This window comes from Schistocerca nitens, chromosome 5, assembly GCF_023898315.1.
Source record: "Schistocerca nitens isolate TAMUIC-IGC-003100 chromosome 5, iqSchNite1.1, whole genome shotgun sequence".
NCBI lineage: Eukaryota > Metazoa > Arthropoda > Insecta > Orthoptera > Acrididae > Schistocerca > Schistocerca nitens.
Genome location: NC_064618.1, coordinates 416,937,845 through 416,956,096, shown reverse-complemented (window position 1 = coordinate 416,956,096; position 18,252 = coordinate 416,937,845). Strand labels below are relative to the sequence as shown.

At 35.8% G+C, this 18,252-nt stretch overlaps 1 protein-coding gene across 1 annotated transcript in view; it reads right to left on the bottom strand.

Moving 5' to 3' along the window:
• Positions 1–11,400: 11,400 nt before the first annotated feature.
• The window catches only part of LOC126259203 (protein jagged-1b), a 591,182-nt gene continuing 584,330 nt past the window's right edge, over positions 11,401–18,252 (bottom strand). The window contains exons 17-19 of the mRNA XM_049955794.1: positions 17,141–17,488; positions 15,560–15,722; positions 11,401–15,076 (exon numbers count right to left, since the gene is read on the bottom strand). Coding sequence (XP_049811751.1) covers positions 14,376–15,076; positions 15,560–15,722; positions 17,141–17,488 — 1,212 coding nt within the window. The 3' untranslated portion in view covers positions 11,401–14,375. The remainder of the gene's footprint in view (positions 15,077–15,559; positions 15,723–17,140; positions 17,489–18,252) is intronic.

Below are 18,252 nucleotides of genomic sequence, written 5' to 3'. Positions count from 1 at the left end.
GGCATCTTTTCTTTCCAATATGACATGTTTCCCAAACCAAATTTCTGGCCTCCTTCCCATTTGGCCACCATTACCACGAAACAATTGACTCACAAGGAGTGAATCTGGCATTTTTTACATCTTCTAATGTTAACTGTTGAATGTCACAGTAAGTCAGAGAGCAATGTCAATAATTTACTTGTATTTAATTTTGTGTGGTTCCTATGCAAATTTTAGGCTTTATTAGAGACCATAACTGCTTTGCTATGAATGTTACATCTCACATAGTTCATACAGAGTGCGCTATACACGCAACCAATGTGTTCTCCACAAAGCCTACTTTCATTATGCAGTAGTCTTGAATGAACTGTGACAGGAACCTGAACAACAGGAGTTGACGTGCTAGGGCATGTATTAAATCTCTTAAATACAGTTATGTAATCTATTGTACAAGCAATTAGGTTATACCATTAGTTGTAATTTTCTTATATTATTGTACTTCTTGTATTTTTTAGCATTGATAAAGGCTAGTTACTATCTGAAATCTAGATTTGCTTTAATAAAGCCTGAAAAGGAAGGATGACTGATTGCTGCTCTCCATCGCTTGAAAGTCATATCACAGTTGTTGAGTGCATTCCACATTCCTAATGGAAAGGTAGTATTTTTTAGCCAAGTGGAGGGCTCAAGCAATATGACCTGTGATTTAGGCTCTTTCAGTAAGGATCAGTAAGGATCTTGGGAAAGACAATCATGCAGTTACACTGGGTTACAGGTAACAGTTTGGATCATAAACTTAATTACACAATTGGGGATGGCATGAGGCACATTACTGAGAATGATTCTCACACTAGTGTGAAGGTCGTGTCCTCCTTTAAATGGTGTGATAAACTTTGGCTACAATGTTGTGGCAGTCTGTGGAATGTATTAATGCAGAGCTTGGAAAATCACTCATGGGAGAAGGACATTTACACAAGGGTGTGACTGAGGCATTACCCTCTCTTGGTCTTGTCATGCACACTGTGGTTTGCATCTGAATGCTTCTGGCAGGAGGCTTCTTGAACAGCTCATTGCCAGAAGCATCCAGTCTGATCAAACCAGTCCCTGTCATATCACAGTGATTTACAGTATGCTCTCTAGAACTTTTTTAGGGTAAACCCATCCAAAAGACAGAGCTGCAGAATAAATATTTACAGTTAAAACAGCCACTAAATACACAACAGAATACTGCAACTTGGACAGAGCCCAAGATAATAAAGAAAATGTGTTTAGTGCGTTCCATCAAACATCAGAAGCATCAGAAATAAGCAGGATGAAGTCCCCATAAAAGAGTTCCAGGCCCTTCAGTTAACAAATACGTTGAACAGCTTTTTGAATGTTTTGCCACAACAGTTTATCAGGAAACACACAAACTGTCAGATTACTTCTATCAGAGGCTGTTTATACATATGGCACATATAGCACATACTATGGGCCCCATGTTGTCAGAGGTCCCACAGTCACACATATTTTTGGCAAGAAAATTATGTGCTGCCAGTTTTTAATGACTGTGCAGTGTTTTTAAAACATGGAAAATAACAGATTACTGACATAAAATCATGAGTATTTTCAAATGTTTGGAGAATACATTCAGTGTAGTAGTTTTATTGTACTAGATTTTATGTTTTACAAAGTGACACTAGTTTTATTTACATGTGTTACTTCTCTCCAGTCTGCTGTACATTACTTGAAAATTGCAAAAAATTATAAGAAGTTATTTGCTTTACATTATTAACTAAGCTCTTCTAACAACCTTTAGTTGATACACCTTAGCATGAAACTATTTTGATCCATAAGAGAAACAGGCAGACAACCAAAATACTCCCACAGCCTGATAGCTATTCATTTAAATTCAGTTGAGTGGTAATCTTGGTCACTTAGTGTGATTTTTGCAATTTTATTTTGTATTCCTTTAATTAATTTTAAGTTCATAGAAAATAGGGTTTCCAGTACAATTGTCTATCTCATGTCAGTGCACTTCTTAACGTTTTCAAGCTTGCTTTGATGTTTAATTCTTTCAGATACACCTTTGTGCTCTTTCTCTCATATAAAACATCGCAAATTCCCTTTTACAATGTAGATCATGCTTTGCCATCTAGCGTATTGCGATGATTTACTATGTTGCTTTGTATGGTGATGTAAGCTTTATATATTGTAACGCATTTTACTCTTTGATATGAGTTGCAATAATTTATAATCAATAATGAGACATTATGTACAAGTCAGTACCTGTAAATGTGGACAACTATCAATTCTGCTTGCCAGTAATTTGAAGGTGGGAGACCAGTCACCTAACTTTTCCCACTTAGTTAAAATAAGAACAAGAAACTAAACCCCAGTCAGGTGGTTTAGGATAGCATGGAAAAAGCAACAAAACTGAAAAACTAACAATGCTCAAGAGATTATTTCAAAAAACAACTTTGCAAGAAAAGTCAGGAACCATTTGAATAGTCCAGAGTTAAACATTTTTCATAATTGTTTTCAATTTTATTGCCACTTTTTGAGTAAGCTGGGAGTCTACATACAATTGAACAGTACACATGAATAGCTCCAATATTTACCAACTTCTACAAAAAACAAAGTCAGGATGGGCACATATAAATTGACATAAATTACTCCAAAGACATTGAAAATAATTTTCAAAAGTAAACAATCAAATTCACAGAACTTGTGAAAACTCATTTAGACTGAACTGTTTCTGAAAAAAATTATATCTAACTGGAATCAGCTGAGTGTATGTATTGCTTATAATAGGGCATACAGTTATTTAAATGAAATGTGTATGATGAATGTTGTAACTTGGACACACAACACAACCAAGAATGTTAGTACAGATTTATGTACGCTAATCACCATAGCACACACTTAACACAAGAAGATCAGGTTAATGTATGCAAGCTGTAATAACATGATAACTAAGCAGGAGCATAACGTGGCAAGGTTTAAATAGGACTTGCCTGTGGCAAGCTCTATCGGAAGTTCCTAGTATTGGTCTTTCACAGCGAACTCTCACGGATGACAACATACTTCTCAGGCACATGGCTTTCAAGTGTACATGTATTACTTCAATTAACTGTGTGGAATTTTTCATATCATCCTTAATTATTTTCTCTGTAAGAAGAGTGTAGGGTTTTTGTGAGCCTATTAGTATCATCACTTCTAATGCATAAAGTTGAGGCACCATATCTCCAGCAAATAGTGATGAGGATATCCCTCCAGTGGGCAGTGATGCAGATGAAATCAATTAGTCACCTCCGCATAGGACATATCATGGACACTGGGCTGTGTGGCAGCAGAAGCTGCCAGGAGGTGTGACTTAGATGGACACATCCTTTGGTTCCTTGGCTGCTTTAAATAAGCATACACCACAGCCAGGAAACTATTTTGCACACTGTATACAAGGTACTCCTTTCCTCACTATTATAGGACTGTTAGTACTGTGTTGATTAGCTTACTCTTTACATACAAGGAATCCCTTGAGTATGAGATCGCAAAAGGCCGATAAAGTTTACGGCATTTGATGCCCCACATATTGTCTGCCATGCAACCACAATGTTGGCTGCTAATGGCAACAGGGCATGTGACTGGAGGTATCCAATGGTGAACACAGGATGAGGCTACAGAGTGTAGTTGAACTGCTTAGTTGACAAATAACTCACAACAGTGCTACAGTGCTAGTGGTGTAGATACAAAGCAGTGCAATGGCAGCAATAAACAAAGCAAACATCGCATTACATCTACAACAACAGTTGCCAAAGTTGAAATTTCATCAGAAAGGAATACAAGGAATTTTGCAGAGTGAGAAAGAAGTGGCAGATGAAACATTACGTTTCTGCAACGTGAGTAAGTGGACTGTGTAGTGTTATTTATGCTTGACTATGCAAACAATGTACATGAGGAGTACAATGGTGACAAGTGAAAGTGATATTGAAACAGATGTGGAGCCATGTTGGACAGGGAGCCACAAATGCTGCCCCCCAAAGTACAATCATTTCTAGGGAGTGAGTACTAAACGTAATTATCATCCATAGCGCATAATAAAAACTATGGCTATTCAAGGTAGGACGAGGCACACTTGTTACAAAAAGTGCTGTCTGCACATTTCAAGGCTGTTTGGGTAAATTTACAGATCTGCATGATAGTGATGTACTATGTTATCTTATCAAATTGTGCATGGAATAGATTACAGTGATTTCAAGGGAAGGAGAGGGTGGTTGCACAACTTCAAACAGTGTACAGAATTTGAAGATGGAAGATAATGGAAATTTCAAACAAGGCATCAACTTTGATGATGCATAGCTAAGTGTGGAATCAGCCTGAAAATTTTAATGAAACGCTGTCACAGTTACTGATATATTCTTTATTTAAGTCCTTGGCCAGTCCCAGCCTTCACATTGAGGCCATTTTCAAGTGGATCTGAACCTACCATTGTTAACACTAGAACAGTGGAGTATCTGACTTTCCTAAAATAGAAGAAAATTTTTCATGTTTGATTTGAACAAGTATGTCATTTTAGTGTATTCTAATCCCTACCTTTTTGTAGTTATAAAAATAATTCTTTAACATGATGTTTAATACAGCAAAAAATATCATACTGATTTATCATTGCTCATGTTAACGAGTTTCCTAAACTGCAGACTTTCATATATTAATTATTTCTAGAACCTTCTAAACACATTTGGTATATATGGTCCATATTATACTCACATGCATCCTACACAAGGCTTTGTTGTGCTCTTTACTCAAGTCACTGGTATCTGTTAAATTCTATTTTACATGCAAATTTTCTGCACATGGCTTTGAGGCACTTCAAACAGCTGTCACTGATCTTTTTGCTTTTTCATGGGCCAATTTGGAACTTCTTCCGCTTTCTAGATTTTGTCTATTCACCCACCTGCTCTTTCATATCCTTGAGTTCATTCTCCAGCTGAAGTATCAACTTCTTCCTTTCCATTTTCCTGTTCATTACTATTTTGTAGAGATATAAGGATTTATTGATACCATGTCCAAGATGATGTAGAAGTTGTGCATTGGCCATCTCCTTCATGCAAATTTTGTTAACATATTTATGAGCCATTTGATCAATCATGTCCACCCCATATTGTGGCACTGTAGTATGTTATGGTTTGACGTTTCTTCTTTCCTTGTTTGCTTATTGCTGTTTCAGCAAGCAATGTACTCAGAAGAATAACATTTTTATTGTTCTTCCCTTGGTATGCAACTGTGGTGCAATCTGTGTTGCCAGTCTGGTACAGGGTGGTGATGGAGTGTATTTCAGCATTGCCCTCTTTACCTTATCTGGGATTTCATGTTCGATCTTGTTGTGATGTCTCTTTGAAAGCCCTATAAAATTATACTAAACCTATACCAGACAAGTAAATGTGAACTGTAAAGAAAGCACATAACTGAGTGTATTTCTGTCAGTCAAAACTGTAGCTAATACATCAAATAACTATAAAACCTAGAACTCATCAATATGACCTTTTTTTTGCTAAAATGTTAATAAAATGTCTAGTTTAATATCAGAGAGTAACTATACAATTCTTTGTAACCATGGACATCTTATCTCATTAAGGTTAAAGAAAAGACTTGGTTCAAAGATGGAATACTACTTTTGTCTCTGCTGTTGAAGAATTAAGTCACTTAACTGTTCTGGTGCACTGTTTTCTTTTATAATATGTGGTAAAAAGTCAGTTTCTTCTGATCTTATTCAGTACCCGTCCCTCCCTATGGAAATATTTAAGTGAAAAATAATTATTTAAAATGAGTCGTGTAGAAGATTGCCCGTCTAGCTTTCTTTCGTCGTAATGGCGAACAGGTGGCTGTTACATAATGGTTAATTAAATATCAGGCTTCACTATCAAGCTAACATTGTAAATACTTTGAATATTGATAATAGTTTTCAAGCATTAATATTTGTGAAGTTCATTTTATCAGAATTTTTACATTATTCCATGGATAGATTTAACTGCAGTAAGCTTACTTCACGATATCTTTGAGTTTGTAATTAAATTTATTTCTGTCAAGCTACTTCTAATTATCTTTGAGCTATCCACAAATTTAAATAATGTAATTAAACCATTACAAGCAAAACTGTATGCAATTTTACTAACATTTGTGCCTGTGTAGCAACCTTGATTATTGTCGGCATGTATGTAAGCTGCATTTATGAGCAAGCAGAATATATGCAATGACAACAGTGTGTTAAATATTCTTTACCTTTTTCTCGACAACCCCAACCACAACTTACATTAAAATCAAAACAATGTACTACCAAAGAAGAGAGAGAGAGACAATATAAGTGGCACCCTAATGTGCGGCTCGAATCTGTGCAAAATACAAAGTTTAATAGAAATCATTATTTTATTGTATTGTATTTTCATTGTATTTGTAATTAGTTGATGGATGTTTCTTTCCACATGTTCATCAGTTGTGCTTGAGTGGATAATTAAAGTCCCAAAAACTTATTTGCATTGAGAGGAAATTATATCGACAAAGAATTATATACATGGACAAGGATTCATAACATACAACCAGGACGTATCGCTAAATGCAACTAAGGTAAGGGCACTAGTGTGTTTTCCTTTTTTCTGTGCTGATAGATCAGGAAAGCGCTTTGATACCCCATGGTACATTTTATTATTGTGAGGTAGGTATTGTTCTGTATATGTGTTATTTATATAACAGCAAGAGGTGTTAGGCACGTTCTGCCCTAGGTTTGGATGGAGCAACATACAGTTTGCAACTTCACATATAGGTGAAGCCACACTATGGGAAATAGAGACAGGGGACAGCTATAAAACACTCGAAGAATTTAAGAAAACTTTCTTAGCAAAATACTGGAGTACTTGTATCCAATAACATCTAAAAACAAGAGGTGTACAATCCTACCTGTACAACCTGAAGTTAAGTAGCATGAGAAAATGCAGAGAGAGTTATATTAGTAAAACTCATTACTGGTAGAAACTCATGACAATAAGAGAGGTGTTAAAAATATTAAAAGCAAAATTACCTATTCACATCAGAGAGCAGTTAGTTAACGTCCCTGAAGATGACTTGGAAAGATTTCTTGCCATTGTGGATTCACTAGGTTTGATCCATGAAGATAGAAGAAAGGTTACCTCCGCAGAATGGTAATGGAAACAGAAAAAGGAACAATTACCATAACAACAGTGACCATAATAACTGTGGTTATAAGCAACCACAACAGAATGTGGCATACATGAACTCAAATGGGAACAGGTACATCAATAATCAGCAAGGAAACAATAGGAAGGGACGTGGAGGCATCTTGAGACACAACAATCCCAACTTCCAACAGCTTAAAACTAGTCAATTTGATGCTGGCAATTGGGCTAACCAACAGGCGAATCACCCAAATCAAAACTGGGGACCACCTGACAGAAACATTCAATTCAGAAGTAATTCTGAGCACCAAAATGTGCAGGAAAGAAACAAGTCATATGTTGCAGCAGCATCACGACAAACGAATTAGGATAGTAGAGATAGTGGATGAAGCCAACTCAATATGAGCATGCCTTTAACCTTCTCATGCCTTCTGGTAGTGGTCAAGGAGAAAAATGAAGGCAACTCTATAACCTCTGTAAACATATTGCATCACAACATTGGCAAGGATATGCACAGTGAACTATGCTCTGAACTGAAAACTTGTAATAAGACAGGTAAATGTATAGTGCAAGCTGCAGTGCATGCAAAAATAGGTAATGTACTGTAGACTGTGATCTTGGACACAGGAGCAATGACAAGCTTTAAGTTATGATTTACACAAAGAATTATGTTGGGTATACAAGATACCATCATTTCCAGTTCAAGGATTTAGAGTAGTAAGGGTTATTAGTGCCATGTCGCAGGTGGTAAAAACATAGTTGCAGGTTGACCTTTTAATGATAAATGGAGCCTTTAACTGCATGTTCTTGCTGATAAAAAATTCATCAGAGGCCTGAATCCTGGGGTGGAATTTCACCAGAGGAAGGAACACAACAATCGACCCCTCGTCTGGAACCAGTACTGTAGACACTGTAGGAAAAAGAATCGTGCTGGAATTAAGTGCCACAGAGGAGATACATGGCTAGTACAGCCAGAGTATCCATATTTAGTATACTGAACCTCAAATATTATTTCTAAGCAGTAATCTACCTACTAAGGGGTATTGTACTTCACATCTCAGTCAAAACAATAAGGTAATTACCACAAAAGAGCCAATCTGGAAAAAGATAGTTGAGTCGGAGTGTCTAGATAAGCAGTGACAGACATAGTCAATGCATTTACTTAGTATGCACACAAAAGTATTTTCTGAAAAACCATGAACTATAAAAAGGTATGTATAAAACACAGAGATGTACCCACATGAAACATATCATCACACTACATATCCCATCCCTTGGACGAAGAAGGAAGTGGTAACAAAGGAAATTAGGAAGATGATCAAATGGGATGTAATAGAGCCTTCCTATTCTGTGTATAGCAGTCTGCTACTGGCAACAGCAAAGGCAGACAGTAGTCTGAGGCTGGTTCTGAATGTGAAAAATATTAATGAGATAATCATGCCGGTATGTACCAGGCCAGAGAATTTAGAAGAACAGCACCAAAAGTTCATAGAAATTACCTGTGGGGGTGGCTACAGGCTGGCACAACCAGACAACATGATTGTCAAAGGCTTATACCCCTATAAGGATTTAAAGAAGTTTATTGAATAACCCTGTTTACTTGTACAGATCTTTAGTATGTAAGGAACAACATACTCAAAAGAATAACATTTTTATTCTTCCTTCCTTGGTACACAATTGTGGTGCAATCTGGGTTGCCAGTGTGGTGCAGAATGGTGATGGAGTGTATTTCAACATTGTCCTCTTTACCTTATCAGAGATTTTGTTTTGGATCTTGTTCACTGATGGGACATCTTCATAGCAAGTTGAAGAGATATGAAGTAGTTTTCTGTCATTATGTTTCTTCTGCGATTTAGAAGTGGCTCCATGAGATGCAGAACAATGTACTCCCCAAATGGTTGCTTCTCTATATGCATCACCTCTTTTCTGAGGTATTGGAAAGCATTACATACAGACTTTGTAACTATCTGAGATCGTATGTGTCAGGTTTCTTGGACATTAATTGAGTGAACCTGTATCCTGTTTTGTACAGTGATAGTTGCTTGCCTGTGGTTATATTTTCTCCAGTGTGTAAGAATGAATGCTGCTTTCCATGAAATTTCCTGATATTTCAGACACAAGAGCAAATTTGTTGCCTGGCAGGTATTCGGCTCAGGTCAATTTTTCATTGAAACAAAAAAATCTGAGAAGCTCCTGAAATCTGTTCCTTGGCATAATGTCCTTAATGAAAGTAGGACCACAAGAAGATGACCAGAGGTTATCTGCAGTCATACCTTTTGTACAAATGACACTCTGAGCATTATGACGGTTATCAGTTGTTCCATTTACTCATTATTTTTAATACCTTTCAAGCATTTAACTTTGTATATTTGTTCATGAGAGAGAGCATTGCTTTGTCAAAAATAAGACAAAAAGCACTGATGACAGAATTGTCTACACATTGGCAAGCATAAGTAATGGGACATCATCTCTCCTTTAAAGTGTTCACAGTCAACCATCCAGAAGATGAAAAATTGGCTTTATCCCACTTGGTTCCTCCCCTGGTGATGATCTTTGTAGAGGCCTTCAGCTGGGCCTGCTGTGACGGGTGAGGTGTTTTATTGACTTGCTGGTAGATCAACAGCTGAATCCTCTTCCACCAATCCCTCCTCCTTCACAATGTCTTCAGTTTCATCTTCACTTGTCTCTGGTACAAAATCCTCGTCTTCATCAGTGGTTGATTTCCAGTTCAGCCATGGAATTCTGTAGGAAACATAACATTTCTTCATCAGAAAGTTCACACTAAAGTGATGTATTTGAAAATGTCTTTCATGGACAAAAAATATAACCAGGACATGATTTAAACTGTGGCAGATTGGAAAGTGCACTTGCCAGTAGTGTCACCCTTTCTACGCAACTATAAAATAGGTTCCAAGTTAAAAGAATTTCAATTCTTTTTGCTAATACTAGAGGAGAATAATTGTAAACACTGCTTTTCTGAAAATGACCAGCATAATTCTTCACTGCAGGTTGTAGTGGAGCATTCCACATGAAAATGGCATTTTGGTCTTCATGCTGATTTCCATTCCTGATTAATTTGAAACAATTTTTATAGTTGTCCACTGTGGTGGTAAGAATCTTACCTGAATTATTTGCTGAATTCTCAGTTTACTTATTTTACCACAACAGTTCATAAATGCAACAGAACAGTGTAACAGATCTCTCAACAATACTGTGTTGGACAACAAAAATTCGTGCAAAGGCATATTATCAGGGACCTTCTCTCTAGTGTTTAATGTCTCATTTATGATGAGATCATTGTAGACATGATCAGTTGTACAAGAAGAAGGAATGTGGGTGTATCTTTCCAAAAGGACCATTGGGAAATGATGCTAGGTTAGCCTGGATTGGAATTTACACCCTACTCCTTTCTAAAGTGAGTCCAATACCTTAAACATTGTGATGCTTTTGCTTGGTCATATGGTGATGATGTCAATGGGAAATCTTTATATAGAACATCTTGCATGACTGGCATCATCTGCCACAGCTGAATGATGTCTGGTGATAAATCATATGCACTCACAGGCCCTCTTATGACATTCCACTATAGATCTGTACATTCGGTGGAACAGTCCACCACCATAATGCCCCAAAATGTGGTCAAACAACTTGATGACAGTTTTATGTACACATTGGCAGCCTAAGGAAAATTGTATGTCAGAATTTCACTCTTGCTTCTGCATTGTCATGGAACAGTATTCCTAAAAAATGTATCCAGTAAGACAAACATTCTCTGGAAACTAAACTGATCAAGTGAAAGTACTATGTGGCATTATGAAATCATATTATCCTTATGTTATCATTTTACAGTATTTTGTTTATTTACTCATCTTTATATTATGAAAATTAACATGTGAACTAGTTTCTGCTTAAGAGCTTGTTGATTCTTGATTTTGAAGTAGATTATGAATTGTCATGGGTGTCTTGTCTGTTCAGGAGAAAACAGTACATATTGCCAATTATTGTATTGTTGTTAGTATAATTGGGGAAGAATCGGCTTTCTTTGTAATTCACTTGGTTAAATTTAGCATGAATAGTGTTAAGCAATATAGTAATAGTTTTTTGTTTGTACAGTGTATGTATCAAGTTTCTATTATCTGCATGTGTTTTGTTAATGTACATCTTGACTTGTTCCAAATCCTTGAATGTCTCCTTCTGTATAGGCTCTGTGGAATATGATGGATAAATGAATCAATGAATGAATATTGGGTACAATTAGTTATTTGCAATAACAGCATATGTTCAACATCTTTATTCATCTGACATTCAAAAGCAGATCATCTACAACACTCAGGTGTTACACATATTAATGAGCAGTATTCATTCAGAGTTTTTTGGACACATCTTTGTAGCAACTAAAATTTAACAGGTCTATTAAATATACAACACAAACTTGACAATCATGCTCAGTTATAATTTATGACATATTTATGAATGATATCCAGTCTCTCTGAAAGCCTTTATTAAGAGCAATAAAATCATGACTGTGCTTCATTTTAAACTTACGAAGAAAACTGTTGAAAGGATAATAGAGTGGCTCAAAATATTAACCTTACATTGTCCTCGTCTTTCTGTATTATCAGATGACCTTTCTAAGGTTTAGAATGTCCCTACTTATTGCGTATCATGTCTAAAGTGTATCTATGTTATTCAATAATTTAGAGTGTCATTTCATCCTCTCATCTGCTCTAGTAAACAACAATGGCAAGCTTTGGTCAGTCATTCACACATGCTTTTGTTTTTCTCAGTGGAATCTGTTCTTCAGTCAATCAACAGATTAATGTATTTACAGGCTATAGAGATATTATCAAAATATGTGTTAATGTATAAATATGCATTACACATATTGTACTACAAACATGCTCACACTCTTGCTCATTTTCATATACACAGAAACATGAGAATAATACAGGCAATCTTAAAAATATAGTGTAAATATATTTAAGTTATAAATCTGCCTTTTCCCTTCATTTTCTTTCTGTACTTATGTGGAACAACTATTCTGGAGCAGTGCTCAAAAGGCAGTACTGCTGTATGAAATGACATGTGTAGTAATGTACAAATATTCTTATTTATAAATTTTAAAAATAAATGAAAGCCATAATACAAAAGGCACAGTGCTTAGGCACTTTTTCCATCACTGTGGAATGGAACAGGTTTGAAAGCTTATGTGACTGAATAAATGTTCTATACTAAAATATACAGGTACATTACTGCAACATATTTCTAAGAAATTTACAATATACAAATCACAACCTTCTATTTTTAAACATTTAAACTGTTCACTAAGTACACTCATGTCACAGAGTCATCCAGGCAGGCATGAAACATGCATGTTCCTGTGCCTTACGACAGTACTGCATAAATCATGCCTGCTTTTGTATATCTGTAAACAATTCCATATGAATTATTTAGCAGTGTATAAATAGTAATTACTTCATATACATTATAAACATCAGTTTCAATAAATGTATGTTATGTACATCTATATCTACAGGCTGGAAAATATTATGCTAACATTTTCACAGAAAAGTATTTTAATAACGATCACAGAATTCAATGTGAGTTTTTTTTTAAAGGAGGATGATTAAAGAACCAGGTAAGTTGTTATAAAAATTAAATTTCAAATATTGTTAACAGAAGATGATAAAAGGAGAGAAAATCATAGTTGAAGTAGCAGAGCCATAAATTAAAATGAGTTATTGTTTCATTATTAAAATAAAAACTTGACAGAACATGTGGAATTTGACATTAATGAAATTCATAATATAGTACACTTATTCCATTTTTAAGTGCTGATCAAATCCTTATACATTACAGATTTATTGTTTTCCTGATATAATATAAACTCAAATGTTTTATGACAAATACAAAACAAATTTGGTTTCAGTAGTATGAAGACACAGTATTGTCAGTGTTAGCTACACTATTTTTTTACAATGAAATATTTCAAGTGAGTACTATCACATTTCCAGAATACAATGAGTTAACTTAATACGGATGCTTTCAAGAAGTACACTACAGACCTTATCTATAAAGGAACACAGCCTGCACAAAAGTTCTGTATTTATTAATATGAGATTTTCTGTTAAACTTATATGTGTAATGTTTGTGCAAGAATTGTGAGGCACTTTCTGGTGTACTGATGCCATGTGCATAAATTCAATCATTTTACAAATTACAAAAAATTTGTGGTAGTATTGTAAGTTATTTAACAGTGTGCAGATAAATGCTGTTGCAGGACAATTCAAACTGATACATCTGTTGTATAACTTATTTTCGAATGGGAATACTATTTCTATTTATGCTAAAGATGATTTTTTAAAGAAACTTAACTTTTGAGAAAAACATTAGAAGCATAGTCATGGTGTGCAAGAAGTATATTTACCATACATCTGAAGAAAGTTAAAACAGTGCAAATTATTCTACATTATTTTTATTCCATGGTACTTTTAACATAAAGAAATTTGAATAGCTACTCAACATCAATGCTTTTTTGTTGCCAGGAAATTTTATAGTGAAGCTTAAACATGAACAACACAGAAGCACAGTTAACTTAGTTAAAGAAAACAAAAATAAAAAAAAAAACAATAAAATTTGTTTGGGCAGTCAGTAATGTATCTACAATGTCCAACTGAGTATCAAGCTACAGCAAAAAACTAATTCATAGCACATGTTTCTTTTGAACAAATTGTTAAATCTCTATCTTTGATCCACCTCCTCCATTCTAACCTTATAATTCCTCTTGTGCAAAATTTTCATTCACGTCTGAAAGGCCTTGAAAACTATGTCACCCACATCAGACTGTTCTTAATTTTAATACTGTTTCTCATGACACAGTCTTTAACATATTACTATTCTATACACATGACAGTCAACAGTTTTTTTCCCTGTTCAGTTCCATATTTACACCTTCTGAACAATCAGCAATTATCAGTTCAGATGCAAAACAGTAAAATATTGCCTTTCTTTTTGCATCTCCACTCACCAATTGTTCCTCATTAACAATATTATGATATACAGGAGAATGTATAAGTCTGTTACAAACAAGTCAGCATTGCACTTATTCCCAATGCACAAAATAAGCTGTCAATTTATTGGATTCAGTTTTATTTTTATCACCACGTTTTTGTTAAGCTTTAAACCCACATGTACATTCTATGACACCAATCCTCCTGCGACAGAACACTGATACTACACAATCACTGTTAACACATCACCACTCCTGTCAATCTGTGAAGAATGCAACGTCCTCTGGACTGGTGGCTGTGTCTTGAGGTTTATAATCCTTTTGGCAAAGTCTTTGTGTGTGCCTACATCATCAAAAGTTGCTGCAGTGTTTTTCCGTACATCTGGGTTCTGGGCTTTGTATAATAAGATCTGGCTATTGCGATGTGTTGAAGCAGATCTTGGTGTTCGCTGTAATTGTTCACTTTGGCCAGCTGAGGCTGCTGAAGAGCTTCCAGCTTTACCAGGTGAAGTCATTTCTGTAGCATCGGTATCAGAAACCATTTCAAGTGCCTCTGATGGACCGTCAGATGACACTAGTGTTGCTGCAGAAAGTGGACGTACAACACTGATGCGTGGGGGTAGATCCAGTGTGTTTCCATCACCAGAACTGCTCACAGTTCCTGCTGCCTTCCCCTCATCCTTAAGTGGATTTGCATATCTTCTTAAATTTTCCTCATTTTGGAGATTGTTAGATTTTTCATCATCATGATGGCTGTGATGATGAAGGTGGTGACATGAGGATCCATTGCCCATAACACCACCATTGTTCCCTGCTCCTGACTGGCGGCGACGCAGTAAGTGGTGCCAATAAAAAAAGCCAGCAACTCCCGCAAAACACAGGATGGCAAAAATAACACAGATTAGAGCAATCATGTATCCATTACCTGTTGGAAAATGGAAGATATATTAATGTTACATTTTCATATAAATGACATAATACACAAATGCTTTTCTTTGTTATATTAAATGAGCACTTAACTGACATTAAAAGTTAAATTACATACATAAAGTTTTGCTTTACTGAAAATAAATTGGAAATAAATGGGTACAACTTTCACACTAATTGCCTGATACCAGTTTTAGTGAAATTATCCATATACTTTCAGTGTTTTTATGTGTAACGGTCTGAATGCTGGAAGATGTGTAGCTGATGAAAATCAAAACAGGATAGTGCAGCTGTGTTTTCAAAGAAAGAATTTTTAAATTAGAATAACATCTGCTACTCTCAATTGAGTAATTACTAAGCTGAACAAAATTACTTCCTCAGAGGTGAGACATTGTGTAATGGCATTCTGAAAGATTGAAGTTGTTCAGAAAAAAAAAAAGAGAAATACAGAAACATATACCGTAACTTTGAGAATACATACCAGGTTTTTCTTCACTCACTAGTGCTGTTTCAACCTTCACCTCAACTATTGATGTCAGAGCTGAGAGATTGGTCTGTTTGCGGCTTATTAGCTCACCCAAGACTCTTATTCCTTCAGTTACTGCTCGATTCTCTTCAATGCCTGAGTATGGTGAAGGTGAGGACTAAAGAAAAAAAGAGAGAAAAACAATTTGGTCAGTGTTGTAGGTACCTATTAACATCAAAATAAAACAAAAAGCAAATAGAACAACAAAATGAAAGGCTATGATACACACAAAATATTTGTTATAGGCTTAGATTGTTGCCTTAATAGGATATGAGACATTGTATATTGACTGAGCAATGGTATTATGTCACACTATGAAACTACAAGTTGACGGATTCTTCTACCATTGCTTGGTGAAATATTCATAACTGAAAATATTTATCTTCCAAACTGGCTGTCCTGGAAATTGAATTTCAGTATCCGTATACAAACATTAGTGGACATGTGAATAAAAATGTAAGAATATACATAACTCGAACGGGCTCTAATTCCAATTGAAATGTAACAGACAAGTAAATGAAGCTCAGTGTACCCTAAGGCTGGGAAGAGAGGTCTAAATGAGATAATCCTGTACAACCGATATATTTTTAATCCTATGTCACCTGTTCAAACTATATATTTTATGACAAAAGTTGAACTCTCTGCACATTTCATTTGATTCTAAACGTTATTAACACTCACTCAAAACTTTTTTTATGCGCAGTTCATACATTAGAGACTTTTTTTTACTTTTTGCTTTGTTGGTGAGAATCAGAGGAGAGTTCTTATAATAATCAACTGAAGTATCTCTATAAGAGGATGGATGTGCCTCTAGCAGTGGGGGGGGGGGAATAAAAAGTTATGATTAAAAGAAAAAAAGAAAATTAAGCACATTATAAAGAGGGTGAAATAATTGTGCATTTAGGGTCTTAGTGAGGAGATGGTATATGACATGTATTGACATCATAAACGTTTACTCACAGTAACAGTCTGCCCTGATTCAAGAATATAGTAATGCATTTATAAGAAAGGTGATTCCACTTACAGCATGCATAAAGATCTATTTTTAATGGAATTAGATCCAGGACAGATGTTGTGAATCATCTGTTTAAGGCAAATGAGGCTAGCGCTAAAGACAGTTGAATAAAGGAAAAAATTAATGTAGCTGATGCAGTAGTGCTGCTTCACACAACATAATGCTTGTGAGGAAGCACTTACTATTCAGTACTACACAGTTACAATTATAATACAAACTTAAAGCACAGAATGACACAAGGAAAAGAAGAAAAATGCAGTTTCGGGCTGCTTGAACAGGAATTTAGTAGACAAAATTTTTAAAAATAACTTTAACTACATGCCAATTTCATAATTTCTTCTTATCGGTTTTCATGAAAGACAATTATTGTTGCACATAACAGCTTGCTGCTAGCTATAATTTGTCAAAATTATGTATTAAACATTTATAAATTAATTTCCAGTAAAAACTGAATCATAAATGAAAAGTTTCCAATATTACAGGTGTGACAATTCTTTTATAAAATTGAGCAATAGACTCACCAAAGTGACCTCAATTGTGTCATTGTATCCCTGTTTGAGGTCACAAAGTAGAACAAGTTGTGGTGTGGAATGTGCAGCTGTAATTGTAGCAGCATGACCAGCAGCCAGTAGTCGTCGTAAATCACAACACAGCCCTTCCACTGTAACGCCCTGAGGCAGCTGTGATCGATCCAATAGCAGAGTCAGCCGGGCACATGTGTTACTTAGTACTGCTTGATTGGGCCAGCATCCTGGTGGTGCTGGCAGCGATGGTGGACCAACACGTTTTCCGCTTTCCAAATTGCGGCATTCACCCCATGGGGCACATGGAGGAGTTAAACATGCCTCTCGTGGTGTAGGAACACAAACCTATGAAAATATTAATCTAATGTTATTATTTTTGTTAAGAAAGGATGGTTTTACAGTATGAAAAACATTTTAGAAAACAGGTGTCTCATTTTGATTGACATATAGACTGGTTACAATATTTCATTTCTACTTTAAAATGCTTATAGTGTAAGTTAATGATATCATGAACACACTGCATGCATATAGCAGTTTAGTTACAGGGTGTTTCAAAAATGACCGGTATATTTGAAACGGCAATACAAACTGAATGAGCAGCGATAGAAATACACCGTTTGTTGCAATATGCTTGGGACAACAGTACATTTTCAGGCAGACAAACTTTCGAAATTACAGTAGTTACAATTGTCAACAACAGATGGCGCTGCGGTCTGGGAAACTCTACAGTACGATATTTTCCACATATCCACCATGCGTAGCAATAATATGGCGTAGTCTCTGAATGAAATTACCCGAAACCTTTGATAACGTGTCTGGCGGAATGGCTTCACATGCAGATGAGATGTACTGCTTCAGCTGTTCAATTGTTTCTGGATTCTGGCGGTACACCTGGTCTTTCAAGTGTCCCCACAGAAAGAAGTCACAGGGGTTCATGTCTGGCGAATAGGGAGGCCAATCCACGCCGCCTCCTGTATGTTTCGGATAGCCCAAAGCAATCACACGACCATCGAAATATTCATTCAGGAAATTAAAGACGTCGGCCGTGCGATGTGGCCGGGCACCATCTTGCATAAACCACGAGGTGTTTGCAGTGTCGTCTAAGGCAG